The sequence below is a fragment of the Ranitomeya imitator genome, chromosome 6 (genome assembly GCF_032444005.1).
Source record: "Ranitomeya imitator isolate aRanImi1 chromosome 6, aRanImi1.pri, whole genome shotgun sequence".
NCBI classification, from domain to species: domain Eukaryota; kingdom Metazoa; phylum Chordata; class Amphibia; order Anura; family Dendrobatidae; genus Ranitomeya; species Ranitomeya imitator.
The window spans coordinates 399303330-399325051 of NC_091287.1; the positions used below are offsets into that span (position 1 = coordinate 399303330).

A 21722-nucleotide genomic window follows, 5' to 3' on the forward strand; every position below is an offset into this window, starting at 1 on the left:
AGAAGTCTGGTACACGCCCCCAGAGAACTCTAGCGCACGCCCCCAGAGAAGTCTGGTACACGCCCCCAGAGAAGTCTAGTACACGGCCACAGAGAAGTCTGGCACACGCCCCCAGAGAAGTCTGGCACACGCCCACAGAGAAGTCTGGTACACGCCCCCAGAGAACTCTAGCGCACGCCCCCAGAGAAGTCTGGTACACGCCCCCAGAGAAGTCTAGTACACGGCCACAGAGAAGTCTGGTACACGCCCACAGAGAAGTCTGGTACACGGCCACAGAGAAGTCTGGTACACGCCCCCAGAGAAGTCTGGTACACGCCCCCAGAGAAGTCTGGTACATGGCCACAGAGAAGTCTGGTACACGCCCCCAGAGAAGTCTGGTACACGCCCCCAGAGAAGTCTGGTACACGCCCCCAGAGAAGTCTGGTACACGCCCCCAGAGAAGTCTGGTACACCCCCGCAGAGAACTCTAGCGCGCCTGCAGAGAAGTCTAGTACACGCCCCCCAGAGAAGTCTGGCGCACGCCCAGTTGGCTGAACTTAGAAATGTGCTTTTTTATTTCCTAGGTGGGAGGATGGAGGAGCACAGGAAAAAAGACGAACTGTTCCAGAATCAGTAGCGCAGGAGCACTTGGAGGAGGGACTCATTATAAAATCTTTAGGAGAATGCGGCACTACCGCTACATGGCCGCACTGTGCGTATTCCGCCATACAGAGCCCTGTGCCGGAGCAGCAGATCTCGGAGCTGACGGCAGATGACAAGAGCCCGGCCGCAGCACATGGAGGAAGTGGCGGCCCCCGCTGCAGCGCTCACACCGGAGGACGGATCCTGCCCTCAGACCCGCCCCGCTCCAGCACTACAGGCGCTGCTGCAGCGCTCGCACGGTGTGCTCTGCACGGTGTGCTCTGCACCGGGCGCTCCGCTCACACATGCGCCATGGCGGCTGCCAACTGCAGTAATGGGCTCATGATAGGAGGCGCCGTGCAGTCCCCCGGTGTCCGCAGCCTGCAGCACGTCAGGAGGCAGCAGCAGCAGCGCATGGACCCCCGCAGGAGACAGGCTGCCCTCTCCTTCCTCACTAGCATTTCTCTGGACGGGCGCCCTCTGCAGGCGATAAGTCAGGCAGGTGCAGCAGAGGACGGCGCTCCGCTACCTGTCACCCCCGCGCACGTCCCGCAGGGCACTGCCAGCTGGGCCCCTCCACAACTTGTCCCCGTGTGTCCGGCGGAGGAGGACGAGGGGCCGGGGGCAGGACTGGAGCTGGCAGAGGCTGAGGACGCCTTTACTCCTGTGTCCATGGCGCCTGTGATCAGGGGGCGCCTCAACTCCTTCACTTATGGCATTCTGCCAGCTGCCTTCCCCAGGACGTCCTGCCCTGACCCCCTGCAGGGGCTGCTCTCCAGCGCCATGGACATCCCCAGGGCCAGGTGAGGAGGCTTTATTCTCCAGTGTTACGTCATCAGCCGGCACTGTGCATGTGACGTCACCAGTGCAGCGTATTGCTAATTATTATCGCTGGGTGTATAGACATGTATGTATTGTCCTATGGCTGCTGCAGCCGTTGTGTTCAGCCATCAACCTCTGTACAGTGGGGATGTCGGACCCCGATTCTTCAGCCCCCTATACTGTCCCTGGATGTGGGGACTATAGGTGACACTGGGACCATATGCTCCGGACCCAGGAGCTGCAGCGAGAGGCTGAGCGCATCCATACACTGCATCAACTCTCCGCACCTTGTTACAGTAAAGCCACAATACCCTAGCGCTCGCCCACATGCTACTATGTAATAATAATCTATTTCTATAGCGCCAACATATTCCGCAGCACTTTACATTTCAGAGGGGACTTGTACAGACAATAAAGACACTACATAATAGCAGATACCAGGAGGTGTGAGGGTCCTGCCCGCCAGCTTACAGACTCTCTACCTGTTAAAGGGAACCTGTCACCCCCAAAATCAAGGTGAGCTAAGCCCACCGGCATCAGGGGCTTATCTACAGCATTCTGGAATGCTGTACATAAGCCCCCGATGTAACCTGAAAGATGAGAAAAAGAGGTTAGATTATAATCACCCAGGGGCGGTCCCGCTGTGGTGCGATGGGCGCCACGGTCCGATCCGGGGCCTCACATCTTCATAGGATGACATAATCTTCTTGTCTTCACGCTGCGGCGCCGGCGTATTTTGTCTGCCCTGTTTTTCAATTATATATACACTGCTCAAAAAAAATTAAAGGGAACATGTCACCCCCAAAATGGAAGCTGAGCTAAGCCCAGCATTCTGTAATGCTGTAGATAAGCCCCGATGTATGCTGAAAGATGAGAAAAAGAGGTTAGATTATACTCACCCAGGGGCAGTCTTGCTGCGATCCGATCCGGTGGGCGTCGCGGTCCGGTCCGGGGCCTCCCATCTTATGATGACGTCCTCTTCTTGTCTTCACGCTCCAGCGCAGGCATACTTTGTCTGACCCGTTGAGGGCAGAGCAAAGTACTGCAGTGCGCAGGTATCCGGAAAGGTCAGAGAGGCCCGGCTCCTGCGCACTGCAGTACTTTGCTCTGCCCTCAACAGGTCAGACAAAGTACGCCGGAGCCGTGGCAGGAAGCAAAGAAGAGGACGTCATCGTAAGAAGATGGGAGGCCCCGGACCGTGACTCCATAACCCAGCTAAGAAAGCACTCAATAAACCTTAAAAAAAAATGAAGATACAGTATGCCGTGTAAGGTAAAAACTACTCGCTATCCATATATTAAGTCTTTTGATCATCTTTTAACCGCCTCACATTTGCAAAGATACAAAGTACTTAAAAGAAGTGACTGGCCCACTCCTCAGGTGGTTTCCACTTGGAAGCCGCTTACTAGTTGATATATACAAGCGAAAAATACAGTGACCAAGCACAGGCTAGGCCCCTCCCAGACTAAGAACATCAGCCCTCAGCCACCCCAGAAATGGCGCATTGATTAAATGTGCCAATTCTGGCGCTTTGCCTCGCTCTTCACACTTGCCCTGGTGTGGTGGTAATAGTATTGGGGTTGATGTCACCTTTGTAATGTTATCTGACATCAAGCCCAGGAGTTAGTAATGGATAGGTGTCTATAAGACACTCCCATTACTAACACCATAGTAAAATGTAATAAAGACAGAGTAAAATCCTTTATTTGAAATAAAAACTCAACAATCCTCTTTTATTCATTTATTAATATCCCAAAAAAATCCTCACCTGTCGGCCGATAATCCATTTGTCCTGTGACAAGCCCAACTCGACTACATCTGGATTCTTTGATGAGCGGTCAAATATAATAGTATGTCATATGCAGCTGACATTCGGCACTATGTGCCAGGAGCGGTCACGGACCGCCCCTGGCACATTAACCCCCGGAACACTGCAATCAAACATGATTGCAGCGTTCCAGGGGCATAAGGAAGCATCACGCAGGGAGGGGGCTCCCTGTGGGCTTCCTTGAAACCCTTCGGTACAAGGCGATGTGCCCACCTTATACCGAGCGTCTCCTCCCTGCAGGCCCCAGATCCAAAATGGCCACGGGCTACTTCCGGGTCCTGAAGGGAGGTGGCTTACAAGCGCTTGCTCAGAGCAGGCACCTGTAAGCCTGCAGCAGTGCACGTCAGATCGATGATTTTTCACAGTGCTCTGCAAAGTGTCAGATCAGCGATCTGTCACTATATAGTGATGTCCCGCCTGGGGCAATGTTATAATGTAAAAAAAAAGCATATTTAGATGTGCTAAAAAAAAAATACATATACAGTTAGGTCCATATATATTTGGACAGAGACAACATTTTTCTAATTTTGGTTATAGACATTACCACAATGAATTTTAAACAAAACAATTCTGGTGCAGTTGAAGTTCAGACTTTCAGCTTTCATTTGAGGGTATCCACATTAAAATTGGATGAAGGGTTTAGGAATTTCAGCTCCTTAACATGTGCCACCCTGTTTTAAAAGGGACCAAAAGTAATTGGACAGATTCAATAATTTTAAATAAAATATTCATTTTTAGTACTTGGTTGAATACCCTTTGTTGGCAATGACTGCCTGAAGTCTTGAACGCATGGACATCACCAGACGCTGTGTTTCCTCCTTTTTGATGCTCTGCCAGGCCTTCACTGCGGTGGTTTTCAGTTGCTGTTTGTTTGTGGGCCTTTCTGTCTGAAGTTTAGTCTTTAACAAGTGAAATGGATGCTCAATTGGGTTGAGATCAGGTGACTGACTTCGCCATTCAAGAATATTCCACTTCTTTGCTTTAATAAACTCCTGGGTTGCTTTGGCTTTATGTTTTGGGTCATTGTCCATCTGTAGTATGAAATGACGACAATCAGTTTTGCTGCATTTGGCTGGATCTGAGCACACAGTATGGCTCTGAATACCTCAGAATTCATTCGGCTGCTTCTGTTCTGTGTCACATCATCAATAAACACTAGTGACCCAGTGCCACTGGCAGCCATGCATGCCCAAGCCATCACACTGCCTCCACATTGTTTTACAGAAGATGTGGTATGCTTTGGATCATGAGCTGTACCACGCCTTCACCATACTTTTCTCTTTCCATCATTCTGGTAGAGGTTGATCTTGGCTTCATCTGTCCAAAGAATGTTCTTCCAGAACTGTGCTGGCTTTTTTAGATGCTTTTTAGCAAAGTCCAGTCTAGCCTTTTTATTCTTGATGCTTATGAGTGGCTTGCACCGTGCAGTGAACCCTCTATATTTACTTTCATGCAGTCTTCTCTTTATGGTAGATCTGGATATTGATACGCCGACCTCCTGGAGAGTGTTGGTCACTTGGTTGGCTGTTGTGAAGGGGTTTCTCTTCACCATGGAGATAATTCTGCGATCATCCACCACTGTTGTCTTCCATGGGCGCCCAGGTCTTTTTGCATTGATGAGTTCACCAGTGCTTTCTTTCTTTCTCAGGATGTACCAAACTGTAGATTTTGCCACTCCTAATATTGTAGCAATTTCTCGGAAGGGTTTTTTATGTTTTCGCAGCGTAAGGATGGCTTGTTTCACCTGCATGGAGAGCTCCTTTGACAGCATGTTTACTTCACAGCAAAACCTTCCAAATGCAAGCACCACACCTCAAATCAACTCCAGGCCTTTTATCTGCTTAATTGAGAATGACATAGCGAAGGGATTGCCCACACCTGTCCATGAAATAGCCTTGGAGTCAATTGTCCAATTACTTTTGGTCCCTTTAACCCCTTCAAGTCGCGGCCCTTTTTCATTTTTGCGTGTTCGTTTTTCGCTTCCCTCCTTCCCAGAGCCATAACTTTTTTATTTTTCCGTCAATATGGTCATGTGAGGGCTTATTTTTTGCGGGACAAGTTGTACTTTTGAACGACACCATTGGTTTTACCATGTCTTTTACTAGAAAACGGGAAAAAAATTCCAAGTGCGGTGAAATTGCAAAAAAAGTGCAATCCCACACTTGTTTTTTGTTTGGCTTTTTTGCTAGGTTCACTAAATGCTAAAACTAGCCTGCCATTATGATTCTTTAGGTCATTACGAGTTCATAGACACCTAACATGACTAGGTTATTTTTTATCTAAGTGGTGAAAAAAAATTCCAAACTTTGCTAAAAAAAAAGAAAAAAAAAAGTGCCATTTTCCGATACCCGTAGCGTCTCCATTTTTCGTGATCTGGGGTCGGGTGAGGGCTTATTTTTTGCGTGCCGAGCTGATGTTTTTAATGATACCATTTTTGCGCAGATACGTTCTTTTGATCGCCCGTTATTGCATTTTAATGCAATGTTGCGGCGACCAAAAAAACGTAATTCTGGCATTTCGGATTTTTTTCTCGCTACGCCGTTTAGCGATCAGGTTAATGCTTTTTTTTAATTGATAGATCGGGCGATTCTGAACACGGCGATACCAAATACGTGTAGGTTTGGTTTTTTTTTTATTGTTTTATTTAGGATGGGGCGAAAGGGGGGTGATTTAAACTTTTATATTTTTTATATTTTTTTCATATTTTTAAAAACATTTTTTTTTTACTTGTGCCATGCTTCAATAGCCTCCATGGGAGGCTAGAAGCTGGCATAGCCTGATCGGCTCTGCTACATAGCAGCGATCATCAGATCGCTGCTATGTAGCAGAAATGCAGGTGTGCTGTGAGCGCCGACCACAGGGGGGCGCTCACAGCAGGCCTGCATCAGTAACCATAGAGGTCTCAAGGACCTCTATGGTTACCTTCCTGATGCATCGCCGACCCCCGATCATGTGATGGGGGTCGGCGATGACGTCATATCCGGCCGCCCGGCCGGATGCGGTAGTTAAATGCCGCTGTCTGTGTTTGACAGCGGCATTTAACAGGTTAATAGCGGCGGGTGAATAGCGATTTCACCTGCCGCTATTGCGCGCACATGTCAGCTGTACAAAACAGCTGACATGTCGCGACTTTGATGTGGGCTCACCGCCGGAGCCCACATCAAAGGGGGATTCACGGCATGCGCAGTAGATGTACAGTGCATGTCGTGAAGGGGTTAAAAACAGGGTGGCACATGTTAAGGAGCTGAAACTCCTAAACCCTTCATCCAATTTTAATGTGGATACCCTCAAATGAAAGCTGAAAGTCTGAACTTCAACTGCATCTGAATTGTTTTGTTTAAAATTCATTGTGGTAATGTCTATAACCAAAATTAGAAAAATGTTGTCTCTGTCCAAATATATATGGACCTAACTGTATATATATATATATATATATATATATATATATATATATATATATATAATTAGTTCCCATAAATACATTTCTTTATCTAAATAAAAAAAATAAAAGTACACATATTTAGCATTACCGCGTCCGTAACGACCCGACCTATAAAACTGTCCCACTAGTTAACCCCTTCAGTGAACACCATAAGAAAAAAAGAGGCAAAAAAAATGCTTTATTATACCGCCGAACAAAAAGTGAAATAACACGCGATCAAAAAGATGGATATAAATAACCATGGTACCGCTGAAAAAGTCATCTCCCACAAAAAACGAGCCGCCATACAGCATCATTAGCGAAAAAATAAAAAGTTATAGTCCTCAGAATAAAGCGATGTAAAAATAATTACCATATGTACTCGTATAAGCCGACCCCTCCCCCCCCCTAATTTTGCAACAAAAAACTGGGAAATCTAATTGACTCGAGTATAAGCCTAGGGTGGAAAATGCAGCAGCTACGGGTAAATGTTAAAAATAAAAATAGATACCAATAAAAGTAAAATTAATTGAGGCATCAGTAGGTTGTGTTTTTGAATATCCATATTGAATCAAGAGCCCCATATAATGCTCCATACAGTTCATTACGGCCCCATAAGATGCTCCATACAAAATAGGCCCCATATAATGCTCCATACAGTTCATTATGGCCCCATAAGATGCTCCATACAAAATATGCCCCATATAATGCTCCATGCAGTTTTTTGACCCCATAGATGCCCCATATAATGCTCCATGCAGTTATGGCCCCATAAATGCCCCATATAATGCTCCATGCAGTTCTTTTTGGCCCCATAGATGCCCCATATAATGCTCCATGCAGTTCTTTTTGGCCCCATAGATGCCCCATATAATGCTCCATGCAGTTATGGCCCCATATAATGCTCCATGCAGTTATGGACCCATATAATGCTCCATGCAGTTCTTTTTGGCCCCATAGATGCCCCATATAATGCTCCATGCAGTTATGGCCCCATAGATGCCCCATATAATGTTCCATGCAGTTATGGCCCCATAGATGCCCCATGTAATGCTCCATGCAGATCTTTATGGCCCCATATAATGCTCCATGCACTTATGGCCCCATAGATGCCCCATAGACGCTCCATGCAGTTCTTGCCATGCATTGTGCCACATGTAATGCTGCTGCACTAAAAAAAAAAAAATGCTCCTCAGCGTCCCGTCTCTCCGCACTGACTGTTCAGGCAGAGGGTGGCGCGCACACTAATACGTCATCGCGCCCTCTGACCTGAACAGTCAAAGCAAGAGGACGGGAAGACGAGGCGGCGGTGGAACGCGGAAAGGTGAATATGGCATACACACCTGCTCCCGGTGCTCTTGAAGCGGTCCCTGAATGTCCCACGGTCTTCAGGAGCGGCAGCTTCTTCCTGTAGTGAGCGGTCACTTGGTACCGCTCATTACAGTAATGAATATGCGGCTCCACCCCTATGGGAGTGGAGTCCATATTCATAACTTTTTTTTTTCCAATAATGCTTTTATTAAACTTTTTTGACAATACAGATATAAAATTTAGATAAAACACACACAAAAAAAAAAAAAAAAAAAAAAAAAAAGGGGAATACAATTTGCACATTCTTGTATCAATCAGTAAGTAAATAAAATAATTTGTTCATAACTTTAATGAGCGGTACCAGTGACCGCTGAACAGGGGAAGAAGCTGCAGGCGCCCGAAGACCGTGGGACATGCAGGGACCGCGTCAGGAGCGCTGGGAGCAGGTGAGTATTTGACAGGCGTCGCTCCCCCTCACCCGCCGACCCTCCCGCCTTCCAAGACTCAAGTATAAGCCGAGAGTGGCACTTTCAGCCCATTTTTTGGGCTGAAAATCTCGGCTTTTACTCGAATATACGGTATTTTTTCTATAAAAGTTTTTATCGTATAAAAGCGCCAAAACATATAAAAATGATATAAATGAGGTATCGCTGTAATCGTACTGACCCGAAGAATAATACTGCTTTATCAATTTTACCAAACGTGGAACGGTATAAACGTACCTCACAAAAGAAATTCATGAATAGCTGGTTTATGGTCATTCTGCCTCACAAAAATCGGAATAAAAAGCGAACAAAAAATGTCATGGGCCTGAAAATGTTACCAATAAAAACGTCAACTCGTCCTGCAAAAAACAAGACCTCACATGACTCTGTGGACCAAAATATGGAAAAATTATAGCTCTCAAAATGTGGAGACGCAAAAACTATTTTTTGCAATAAAAAGCGTCTTTTAGTGTGTGACAGCTGCCAATCATACAAATCCGCTAAAAAACCCGCTTTAAAAGTAAATCAAACCCCCCTTCATCACCCCCTTAGTTAGGGAAAAATAATAAAATTAAAAAAATGTATTTATTTCCATTTTCCCGTTAGGGCTACAGTTAAAGTTGGGGCTAAAGATAGGGTTGGGGCTACAGTTAGGGTTTGGATTACATTTACGGTTGGGATTAGGGTTAGGGGTGTGGTTAGGGTTAGGGGTGTGTTGGGGTTAGGGGTGTGTTTGGGTTAGGGTTTCAGTTACAATTGGGAGTTTCCACTGTTTAGGCACATCAGGGCTCTCCAAATGCGACATGGCGTCCAATCTCAATTCCAGCCAATTCTGCGTTGAAAAAGTAAAACAGTGCTCCTTAGCCTTCCGAGCTCTCCCGTGCGCCCAAACAGGGGTTTACCCCAACATATGGGGTATCGGCGTACTCTGGACAAATTGGACAACAACTTTTGGGGTCCAATTTCTCTTGTTACCCTTGGGAAAATAAAAATTTGGGGGGCTAAAAAAACATTTTTGTGGGAAAAAAAAAAAGAATTTTTATTTTCACTGCTCTGCGTTAAACTGTAGTGAAACACTTGGGGGTTCAAAGCTCTCACAACACCTCTAGATAAGTTCCTTAGGGGGTCTACTTTCCAAAATGGTGTCACTTGTGGGGGGTTTCAATGTTTAGGCACATCAGTGGCTCTCCAAACGCAACATGGCGTCCAATCTCAATTCCAGTCACTTTTGCATTGAAAAGTCAAATGGCGCTCCTTCCCTTCCGAGCTCTGCCATGCACCCAAACAGTGGTTTACCCCCACATATGGGGTATCGGCGTACTCAGGACAAATTGTACAACAACTTTTGGGGTCCATTTTCTCCTGTTACCCTTGGTAAAATAAAACAAATTGGAGCTAAAGTAAATGTTTTGTGAAAAGTTAAATGTTCATTTTTATTTAAACATTCCAAAAATTCCTCTGAAACACCTGAAGGGTTAATAAAATTCTTGAATGTGGTTTTGAGCACCTTGAGGGGTGCAGTTTTTAGAATGGTGTCACACTTGGTTATTTTCTATCATATAGACCCCTCAAAATGACTTCAAATGTGATGTGGTCCCTAAAAATAAATAAAAAAATGGTGTTTTAAAAATGAGAAATTGCTGGTCAACTTTTAACCCTTATAACTCCCTAATAAAAAAAAAATTTGGTTCCAAAATTGTGCTGATGTAAAGTAGACATGTGGAAAATGTTACTTATTAAGCATTTTGTGTGACATATCTCTGTGATTTAAGGGCATAAAAATTCAAAGTTGGAAAATTGCGAAATTTTCAAAATGTTCGCCAAATCTCCGTTTTTTTTTTCCACAAATAAACGCAGGTAATATCAAAGAAATTTTACTACTATCATGAAGCACAATATGTCACGAGAAAACATTGTCAGAATCACCAGAATCTGTTGAAGCGTTCCAACGTTATAACCTCTTAAAGGGACAGTGGTCAGAATTGTAAAAATAGGCCCGGTCACTAATGTGCAAACCACCCTTGGGGCTTAAGGGGTAAATAATAGGGGGACCCTACGTAACTTTTTTTCAGGGGGTCACCCTGTGTTAATATCAAGTAAAAGCTAAGTAAATAGCTGTGAGCTAAAATTAATAGCCTGGGAAGCTGCATGTTTATTACCCCCTTCCCAAACTATAAAAATCAGCCTCCAGCTGTCGGCTTTCATTCAGCTGGTTAAGAAAAATATGGGGAACCCCACACCATTTTTTTTCTTCTATTCTATTCTGACGGTTCACGCTGTGAATTGACTGTACTCAGCTGATGAAATGGCAGGATTCAGATGGCCATATTTTCTTGTCTGTGTGCAGACCAAAATACATGGGCTGGCCAAGGGACTGTTGATCCAAAGTTATTGTCATATACAGTGGGTGCGGAAAGAATTCAGACCCCTTTACATTTTTCACTCTGTTTCATTGCAGCCATTTGGTAAATTCAAAAAAGTTCATTAATGAGAAAAAAATGTACTCTGCACCCCATCTTCACTGAAAAATACAGAAATCTAGAAATGTTCGCACATTTATTAAAAAAGAAAAACTGAAATATCACATGGTCATAAGTATGCAGACCGTTTGCTCAGTATTGAGTAGAAGCACCGTTTTGAGCTAGTACAGTCATGAGTCGTCTTGGGAATGATGCAACAAGTTTTTCACACCTGGATTTGGGGATCTTCTGCCATTCTTCCTTGCAGATCCTCTCCAGTTCCGTTAGGTTGGATTGCGAACGTTATTTTAGCTTTGTGCTTAGGGTCCTTGTCTTGTTTTAAGGTGAACCTTCGAACAAGTCTGAGGTCCAGAGCACTTTTGAAGAAGTTTTCATCCACAATATCTCTGTACTTGGCCGCATTCACTTTTCCTTCAATGGCAACCAGTCGTCCTGTCCCTGCAGCTGAGAAACACCCCCATAGCATGATGCTGCCACCACCATGTTTCACTGTTGCGATTGTATTGGGCAGGTGATGAGCAGTGCCTGGTTTTCTCCACATATACCTCTTAGAATTATCACCAAAAAGGTCTGTCCTTGCCTCATCCGACCAGAGAATCTTATTTCTCACAGTCAGGAAGTCCTTCATGTGTGGTTTTTTTTTTTTTTTTTTTAGCAAACTCTATGCGGGCATTCATATGTCTTGCACTGAGGAGAGGCTTCCGTCGGGCCACTCTGCCATAAAGGCCCGACTGATGGAGGGCTGCAGTGATAGTTGACTTTGTGGAACTTTCTCCCATCTCCATACTGCATCTGTGGAGCTCAACCACAGTGATCTTGGGGTTCTTCTTTACATCTCTCACCCAGGCTCTTCTCCCACGATTGCTCATATTGGCTGGATGGCCAGGTCTAGGAAGACTTCTGGTGGTCCCAAACTTCTTCCATTTAAGAATTATGGAGGCCACTGTGCTCTTTGGAACCTTGAGTACTGCAGAAATTCCGTTGTAACCTTGGCCAGATCTTTGCTTTGCCACAATTCTGTCTCTGAGCTCCTTGGCCAGTTCCTTTGACCTCATGATTCTCATTTGGTCTGACATGCACTGTGAGCTGTGAGGTCTTATATAGACAGGTGTGTGCCTTTCCAAATCAAGTGTTATCAGTTTAATTAAACACAGCTGGACTCCAATATAGGAGTAGAACCATCTCAAGGAGGATCACAAGGAAATGGACATCATGTGTCTTAAATATGAGTGTCTGAAAAAAGGGTCTAAATACTTATGACCATGTGATATTTCAGTTTTTCTTTTTTAATAAATATGCAACAATTTCTACATTTGTTTTTTTTTCAGTCAAGATGGGGGTGCAGAGTGTATATTAATGAGAAAAAAAGAGCTTTTTTGAATTTACCAAATGGCTTCAATGAAACAGAGTGAAAATTTTTAAGGGCTCTGAATACTTTCCGTACCCACTGTATGCCTATGAGGCAGGTAGTTCAGGTATGGAGACCCACGGTTTCAGGTGTTGTAGTCAGTAAACAGACCTTAAAATACATCCGTCTGAACCTGAACTAATGTTGGAGCTGCACAGCGACTCTGGGTGGTTTCACATTGCGCTTATCTTCATGTTCGTGGGTTGCGTCCGAGTGACCATGTGCTTGGACGCGTGTTGTGAATTCTGTGGTCAGGCTCCCTCCTGTGGTCATGAGTGGTACTTCGGCTGGTTCTGTCCATGAGCTTCCTTTGGTGGATGTGAGTGGGGCTGCGGCTTCTGAGTTTCCTTCCTCAGGTGACGAGGTTAAGTCGTTAGGTGCTGCTCTATTTAACTCCACCTAGTTCTTTGTTCCTGGCCTCCAGTCAATGTTCCAGTATTGGTTTTGCTCTCTCCTGGATCGTTCTTGTGGCCTGTCTGCCCTGCATAAGCTAAGTTCTGCTTGTGTTATTTTTTTTTTTGCTATTTTTTCTGTCCAGCTTGCTATATTGGTTTGTCTTGCTTGCTGGAAGCTCTGGGACGCAGAGGGAGCACCTCCGTATCGTTAGTCGGTGCGGAGGGTCTTTTTGCGCCCTCTGCGTGGTTGTTTGTAGGTTTTTGTGCTGACCGCAAAGCTATCTTTCCTATCCTCGGTCTATTCAGTAAGTCGGGCCTCACTTTGCTAAAATCTATTTCATCTCTGTGTTTGTATTTTCATCTTTACTCACAGTCATTATGTGTGGGGGGCTGCCTTTTCCTTTGGGGAATTTCTCTGAGGCAAGGTAGGCTTATTTTTCTATCTTCAGGGCTAGCTAGTTTCTCAGGCTGTGCCCGAGGCGCCTAGGTCTGGTCAGGAGCGCTCCACGGCTACCTTTAGTGTGGTGTGATAGGATTAGGGATTGCGGTCAGCAGAGTTCCCACGTCTCAGAGCTCGTCCTATGTTATTAGTAACTATCAGGTCATTTTCAGTGCTCTTAACCACCAGGTCCATTGTGGTTCTAAATCACCAGTTTATAACAGTACTGGAGGCCCAAAGTACTAATGCTTCTCAATAGAGGGAAAAGAGAAGTTCTGAGACCATTTTTTTTTTCTCTGCACTGTGTTTTGTCTTTCTTTTCCCCTAGACATTTGGGTGGTTCAGGACACAAGTGTAGTGATGGACATTAAAGGCCTGTCTTCTTGTGTGGATCATCTCACTGCAAGAGTACAAAATATTCAAGACTTTGTGGTTCAGAATTCTATGTTAGAACCTAGAATTCCTATTCCTGATTTGTTTTTTGGAGATAGAGCAAAATTTCTGAGTTTTAAAAATAATTGTAAACTATTTCTGGCTTTGAAACCCCGCTCCTCTGGTGACCCAGTTCAACAAGTTAAGATCATTATTTCTTTATTACGTGGCGACCCTCAAGACTGGGCATTTTCCCTTGCGCCAGGAGATCCTGCATTATGTGATATTGATGCGTTTTTTCTGGCGCTCGGATTGCTGTATGATGAACCTAATTCAGTGGATCAGGCAGAGAAAAATTTGCTGGCTCTGTGTCAGGGTCAGGATGAGGTAGAGATATATTGTCAGAAGTTTAGGAAGTGGTCTGTGCTCACTCAATGGAATGAATGTGCGCTGGCAGCAATTTTCAGAAAGGGTCTCTCTGAAGCCCTTAAGGATGTCATGGTGGGATTTCCTATGCCTGCTGGTCTGAATGAGTCTATGTCTTTGGCCATTCAGATCGATCGATCGCTTACGTGAGCGTAAAACTGTGCACCATTTGGCGGTATTATCTGAGCATAAACCTGAGCCTATGCAATGTGATAGGACTTTGACCAGAGTTGAACGGCAAGAACACAGACGTCGGAATGGGCTGTGTTTTTACTGTGGTGATTCCACTCATGCTATCTCCGATTGTCCTAAGCGCACTAAGCGGTTTGCTAGGTCTGCCACCATTGGTACGGTACAGTCGAAATTTCTTTTGTCCGTTACTTTGATCTGCTCTTTGTCATCCTATTCTGTCATGGCATTTGTGGATTCAGGCGCTGCCCTGAATTTGATGGACTTGGAGTATGCTAGGCGCTGTGGGTTTTTCTTGGAGCCTTTACAGTATCCTATTCCATTGAGAGGAATTGGTGCTACGCCTTTGGCCAAGAATAAGCCTCAGTACTGGACCCAACTGACCATGTGCATGGCTCCTGCGCATCAGGAGGATATTCGCTTTTTGGTGTTGCATAATCTGCATGATGTGGTCGTGTTGGGGTTGCCATGGCTACAAGTCCATAACCCAGTATTGGATTGGAAATCAATGTCTGTGTCCAGCTGGGGTTGTCAGGGGGTACATGGTGATGTTCCATTTCTGTCTATTTCATCATCCACCCCTTCTGAGGTCCCAGAGTTCTTGTCAGATTACCGGGATGTATTTGATGAGCCCAAGTCCAGTGCCCTACCTCCGCATAGGGATTGCGATTGTGCTATCGATTTGATTCCTGGTAGTAAGTTTCCTAAAGGTCGACTGTTTAATTTGTCTGTGTCTGAGCACGCCGCTATGCGGAGTTACGTAAAGGAATCCTTGGAGAAGGGTCATATTCGCCCGTCGTCGTCGCCATTGGGAGCAGGGTTCTTTTTTGTGGCCAAGAAGGATGGTTCGTTGAGACCTTGTATTGATTACCGCCTTCTAAATAAAATCACAGTCAAATTTCAGTACCCCTTGCCGCTGCTGTCTGATTTGTTTGCTCGGATTAAGGGGGCTAGTTGGTTCACCAAGATAGATCTTCGTGGTGCGTATAATCTTGTGCGTATTAAACAGGGCGATGAATGGAAAACAGCATTTAATACGCCCGAGGGCCATTTTGAGTACCTGGTTATGCCATTCGGGCTTTCCAATGCTCCATCAGTATTTCAGTCCTTTATGCATGACATCTTCCGAGAGTACCTGGATAAATTCCTGATTGTATACTTGGATGATATTTTGGTCTTCTCTAGTGTTGAGCATTCCGATACCGCAAGTATCGGGTATCGGCCGATACTTGCGGTATCGGAATTCCGATACCGAGATCCGATACTTTTGTGATATCGGGTATCGGTATCGGATCAATAGGGATGTGTAAAATAAAATAAAGAATTAAAATAAAAAATATTGATATGCTCACCTCTCCGGCGGCCCCTGGACATCACGCTGCTAACCGGGAGGCTTCTTTGTTTAAAATGCGCGCCTTTAGGACCTGCGAATGACGTCCCGGCTTCTGATTGGTCGTGTGCCGCCCATGTGACCGGCACGCGACCAATCAGAAGCCGCGATGTCATTCTCATTCACAAAAACTCCTAATTCTAGGAATTCAGGAGCTGCGAATGACGTCGCGGCTTCTGATTGGTCGCGTGCCGGTCACATGGGCGGCACGCGACCAATCAGAAGCCGGGACGTCATTCGCAGGTCCTAAAGGCGCGCATTTTAAACAAAGAAGCCACCCGGTTAGCAGCGTGATGTCCAGGGGCCGCCGGAGAGGTGAGCATATCAATATTTTTTATTTTAATTCTTTATTTTACACATCCCTATGGATCCCAGGGCCTGAAGGAGAGTTTCCTCTCCTTCAGACCCTGGGAACCATGAGAATACCTTCCGATACTTGATGTCCCATTGACTTGTATTGGTATCGGTATCGGCGATATCCGATATTTTTCGGTTATCGGCCGATACTATCCGATACCGATACTTTCAAGTATCGGACGGTATCGCTCAACACTAGTCTTCTCGGATGATTGGGAATCTCACGTGAAGCAGGTTAGAATGGTGTTCCAGGTCCTGCGTGCAAATTCTTTGTTTGTGAAGGGGTCAAAGTGTCTCTTTGGTGTTCAGAAGGTTTCATTTTTGGGATTCATTTTTTCCCCTTCTACTATCGAGATGGACCCTGTTAAAGTTCAGGCCATTTATGATTGGACTCAGCCGACATCTCTGAAGAGTCTGCAAAAGTTCCTGGGCTTTGCTAATTTTTATCGTCGCTTCATCAATAATTTTTCTAGTATTGCTAAACCGTTGACTGATTTAACCAAGAAGGGTGCTGATGTGGTCAATTGGTCTTCTGCTGCTGTGGAAGCTTTTCAGGAGTTGAAGCGTCGTTTTTCTTCTGCCCCTGTGTTGTGCCAGCCAGATGTTTCGCTCCCGTTCCAGGTCGAGGTTGATGCTTCTGAGATTGGAGCAGGGGCTGTTTTGTCGCAGAGAAGTTCTGATGGCTCGGTGATGAAGCCATGTGCCTTCTTTTCCAGGAAGTTTTCGCCTGCTGAGCGTAATTATGATGTTGGCAATCGAGAATTGCTGGCCATGAAGTGGGCATTCGAGGAGTGGCGTCATTGGCTTGAAGGAGCTAAGCATCGCGTGGTGGTCTTGACTGATCACAAGAACTTGACTTATCTCGAGTGTGCCAAACGGTTGAATCCTAGACAGGCTCGTTGGTCGCTGTTTTTCTCCCGTTTTGACTTTGTGGTTTCGTACCTTCCGGGCTCTAAGAATGTGAAGGCAGATGCCCTGTCTAGGAGTTTTGTGCCCGACTCTCCGGGTTTGCCTGAGCCGGCGGTTATTCTCAAAGAGGGGGTAATTTTGTCTGCCATCTCCCCTGATTTGCGGCGGGTGCTGCAAAAATTTCAGGCTGATAGACCTGACCGTTGCCCAGCGGAGAAACTGTTTGTCCCTGATAAATGGACGAGTAGAGTTATCTCTGAGGTTCATTGTTCGGTGTTGGCTGGTCATCCTGGAATCTTTGGTACCAGAGATTTGGTGGCTAGATCCTTTTGGTGGCCGTCTGTCGCGGGATGTGCATTCGTTTGTGCAGTCCTGTGGGATTTGTGCTCGGGCTAAGCCCTGCTGTTCTCGTGCCAGTGGGTTGCTTTTGCCCTTGCCGGTCCCGAAGAGGCCCTGGACACATATCTCTATGGATTTTATTTCGGATCTCCCCGTCTCTCAAAAGATGTCGGTCATTTGGGTGGTTTGTGATCGCTTCTCTAAGATGGTCCATTTGGTACCCTTGTCTAAATTGCCTTCCTCCTCTGATTTGGTGCCATTGTTTTTCCAGCATGTGGTCCGTTTACATGGCATTCCGGAGAACATCGTTTCTGACAGAGGTTCCCAGTTTGTTTCGAGGTTTTGGCGAGCCTTTTGTGCTAGGATGGGCATTGATTTGTCTTTTTCCTCGGCTTTCCATCCTCAGACAAATGGCCAAACTGAACGAACCAATCAGACCTTAGAAACATATCTGAGATGTTTCGTTTCTGCTGATCAGGATGATTGGGTGTCCTTTTTGCCTTTGGCTGAGTTCGCCCTTAATAATCGGGCCAGCTCGGCTACTTTGGTTTCGCCGTTTTTCTGCAATTCTGGTTTCCATCCTCGTTTCTCTTCAGGGCAGGTTGAGTCTTCTGACTGTCCTGGTGTAGATAGGTTGCAGCAGATTTGGACTCATGTAGTGGACAATTTGACATTGTCCCAGGAGAAGGCTCAACGTTTCGCTAACCGCAGGCGCTGTGTGGGTCCCCGACTTCGTGTTGGGGATTTGGTTTGGTTGTCGTCTCGTTGTATTCCTATGAAAGTTTCCTCTCCTAAGTTTAAGCCTTGTTTCATTGGTCCGTATAGGATTTCTGAGGTTCTTAATCCTGTGTCTTTTCGTTTGACCCTCCCAGCTTCTTTTTCCATCCATAATGTATTCCATAGGTCATTGTTGCGGAGATACGTGGCACCTGTGGTTCCATCCGTTGATCCTCCTGCCCCGATTTTGGTTGAGGGGGAGTTGGAGTATATAGTGGAGAAGATTTTGGATTCTCGTATTTCGAGACGGAAACTCCAGTACCTGGTTAAGTGGAAGGGTTATCGTCAGGAAGATAATTCCTGGGTCTTTGCCTCTGATGTTCATGCTGCCGATCTGGTTCGTGCCTTTCATTTGGCCCATCCTGGTCGGCCTGGGGGCTCTGGTGAGGGTTCGGTGACCCCTCCTCAAGGGGGGGGTACTGTTGTGAATTCTGTGGTCAGGCTCCCTCCTGTGGTCATGAGTGGTACTTCGGCTGGTTCTGTCCATGAGCTTCCTTTGGTGGATGTGAGTGGGGCTGCGGCTTCTGAGTTTCCTTCCTCAGGTGACGAGGTTAAGTCGTTAGGTGCTGCTCTATTTAACTCCACCTAGTTCTTTGTTCCTGGCCTCCAGTCAATGTTCCAGTATTGGTCTTGCTCTCTCCTGGATCGTTCTTTTGGCCTGTCTGCCCTGCATAAGCTAAGTTCTGCTTGTGTTATTTTTGTTTGCTATTTTTTCTGTCCAGCTTGCTATATTGGTTTGTCTTGCTTGCTGGAAGCTCTGGGACGCAGAGGGAGCACCTCCGTACCGTTAGTCGGTGCGGAGGGTCTTTTTGCGCCCTCTGCGTGGTTGTTTGTAGGTTTTTGTGCTGACCGCAAAGCTATCTTTCCTATCCTCGGTCTATTCAGTAAGTCGGGCCTCACTTTTCTAAAATCTATTTCATCTCTGTGTTTGTATTTTCATCTTTACTCACAGTCATTATATGTGGGGGGCTGCCTTTTCCTTTGGGGAATTTCTCTGAGGCAAGGTAGGTTTATTTTTCTATCTTCAGGGCTAGCTAGTTTCGCAGGCTGTGCCCGAGGCGCCTAGGTCTGGTCAGGAGCGCTCCACGGCTACCTCTAGTGTGGTGTGATAGGATTAGGGATTGTGGTCAGCAGAGTTCCCACGTCTCAGAGCTCGTCCTATGTTATTAGTAACTATCAGGTCATTTTCAGTGCTCTTAACCACCAGGTCCATTGTGGTTCTAAATCACCAGTTCATAACAGACGCGCATCATTTATGGGCGTATACACCTACTGGAGGAGAAGTCTATGGCCCTGTTGGTGAAAATGTCCGAGTCCCGTATTGCAAGGGGAGATTGGACACAAGTCCTGACAGGAGCCATGAATGTGAAGATAAGCGCAATGTGAAAGCGCCCCGAGACAAGTTGCGTGGCTAAAAACTGCCACTTTGATTTCATGGCTCTGTTTCTAAAGCTGGGGGGGGGGGAAGCCACAGCTAAATCGCAGACAGGTCTCATGCACGTTTCACACAGCTTACCGTATTTTTCGGATTATAAGACACACCCTAAATTTCGAGTAGACAAAGAGGAAAAAACTTTTTTTTAATAAAATGGTGCCTCTTATAATCCATGCGTCTTATGGCATTCCCGGAGGTGGTGGCTGTGGTGAAGCGGGGTCCCAGGGTCGCTGCTGGAGGAGGCAAGAGTGGGGCAATGCTGCAGGCTGGGATGAGTTAGTGTTCCAAATTGCAGCACGCCGCTGCCGGTGTCCCCGGTGCTGCGCCGTGTGTTGTGAATTCTGTTATCGGACTCCCTCCTGTGGTCATGGATGGTACTTCGGTGGGTTCTGTCCATGGGCTCCCTCTGGTGGCTGTGGGTGGAGCTGCTGCTTCTGAGGTTCCTTCCACAGGTGACGTAGTATATTCTTTGGCTGGCTGTTCTATTTAAATCCACTCAGATCGTTACTCCATGCCAGCTGTCAATGTTCTTGTACTGGTTCAGTTCGCTCTTGGATCTTTCTGGTGACCTGTCTACTCCAGCAGAAGCTAAAGGTACCATCACACTAGACGATATCGCTAGCGATCCGTGACGTTGCAGCGTCCTGGCTAGCGATATCGTCCAGTGTGACAGGCAGCAGCGATCAGGCCCCTGCTGTGCTGTCGCTTGTCGGGGAAGAAAGTCCAGAACTTTGTTTCGTCGCTGGACTCCCCGCAGACATCGCTGAATCGGTGTGTGTGACACCGATTCAGCAATGTCTTCGCTGGTAACCAGGGTAAACATCGGGTTACTAAGCGCAGGGCCGCGCTTAGTAACCCGATGTTTACCCTGGTTACCATCGTTAAAGTAAAAAAACAAACACTACATACTTACCTACCGCTGTCTGTCCTCGGCGCTCTGCTTCTCTGGTCTGGCTGTGAGCGCCGGGCAGCCGGAAAGCAGAGCGGTGACGTCACCGCTGTGCTTTCCGGCCGCTGTGCTCACAGCCAGACCAGAGAAGCAGAGCGCCGGGGACAGACAGCGGTAGGTAAGTATGTAGTGTTTGTTTTTTTACTTTAACGATGGTAACCAGGGTAAACATCGGGTTACTAAGCGCGGCCCTGCGCTTAGTAACCCGATGTTTACCCTGGTTACCGGCATCGTTGGTCGCTGGAGAGCGGTCTGTGTGACAGCTCTCCAGCGACCAAACAGCGACGCTGCAGCGATCCGGATCGTTGTCGGTATCGCTGCAGCGTCGCTTAGTGTGACGGTACCTTAAGTCCCTGCTAGTTATTTATTTGTTCATTGTTTCCTTGTCCAGCTGGCTATCATGATCTTGCCCTGCTAGCTGGAAGCTCTGGGATGCAGAGTGGCACCTCCGCACCGTGAGTCGGTGTGGAGGTCTTTTTGCACACTCTGCGTGGTCTTTTTGTAGGGTTTTGTGCTGACCGCAAAGATACCTTTCCTATCCTCAGTCTGTTTAGTAAGTCTGGCCTCCCTTTGCTGAAACCTGTTTCATTTCTGTGTTTGTGACTTTCATCTTAACTCACAGTCAATATATGTGGGGGGCTGTCTTTTCCTTTGGGGAATTTCTCTGAGGCAAGGTAGGCTTTATTTTCTATCTTTAGGGCTAGTTAGTTCTTAGGCTGTGAAGAGGCGTCTAGGTCGTGTTAGGTACGCTCCACGGCTATTTCTAGTTGTGTGATAGGATTAGGGGTTGCGGTCAGCAGAGCTCCCACTTCCCAGAGCTTGTCCTGTGTGAGTTTAACCATCAGGTCGTTCCGGGTGCTCCTAACCACCAGGTCCATAACAGCCGTGTCCCCGGTGCTGCGCCGTGTCCCCGATGCTGCGCCGTGTCCCCGGTAATGCGCCGTATCCCCGGTGCTACGCCGCGCTCTACCGACATTTTGTAAAAGGCCAGAGCCCTCCGCAAGTTATTCCATGGTTTCCATCCTGACTCCTGTGCAGCGGCGGTGGACTCCGGGAAAATGGCCGCCGGGAGGCTGCGCATGCGCAGATCGAGATCTCGGGAGATGAGACCACTAGGACACCAAGCAGCAGCACGTTGATAGGGGGGGAAAAAAGTGCGTCTTATAATCCGAAAAATATGGTACATTAAAGCGTGTGCCGGCAAAGTTGCTTGTTACACCACATAGCAATATTGTATATGCGTAATCAAAATGCACCAATTTATAGTCAACCTGAGAGTATAAAACTCTCCCTGGATGCCCCAAGGTCAACCACTCAATTGGACAACTCCAGAAGTGTTGAAACAGAAAAAAATGGAGTAAACCAGTCC

The 21722-nt window shown here is 46.5% G+C and overlaps 1 protein-coding gene across 1 annotated transcript in view; it reads left to right on the plus strand.

Annotated features, from left to right (window-relative positions):
- The first annotated feature begins 574 nt into the window (after window positions 1-574).
- The window catches only part of CABLES1 (Cdk5 and Abl enzyme substrate 1), a 176708-nt gene continuing 155560 nt past the window's right edge, over window positions 575-21722 (plus strand). The window contains exon 1 of the mRNA XM_069731195.1: window positions 575-1424. Coding sequence (XP_069587296.1) covers window positions 934-1424 — 491 coding nt within the window. The 5' untranslated portion in view covers window positions 575-933. The remainder of the gene's footprint in view (window positions 1425-21722) is intronic.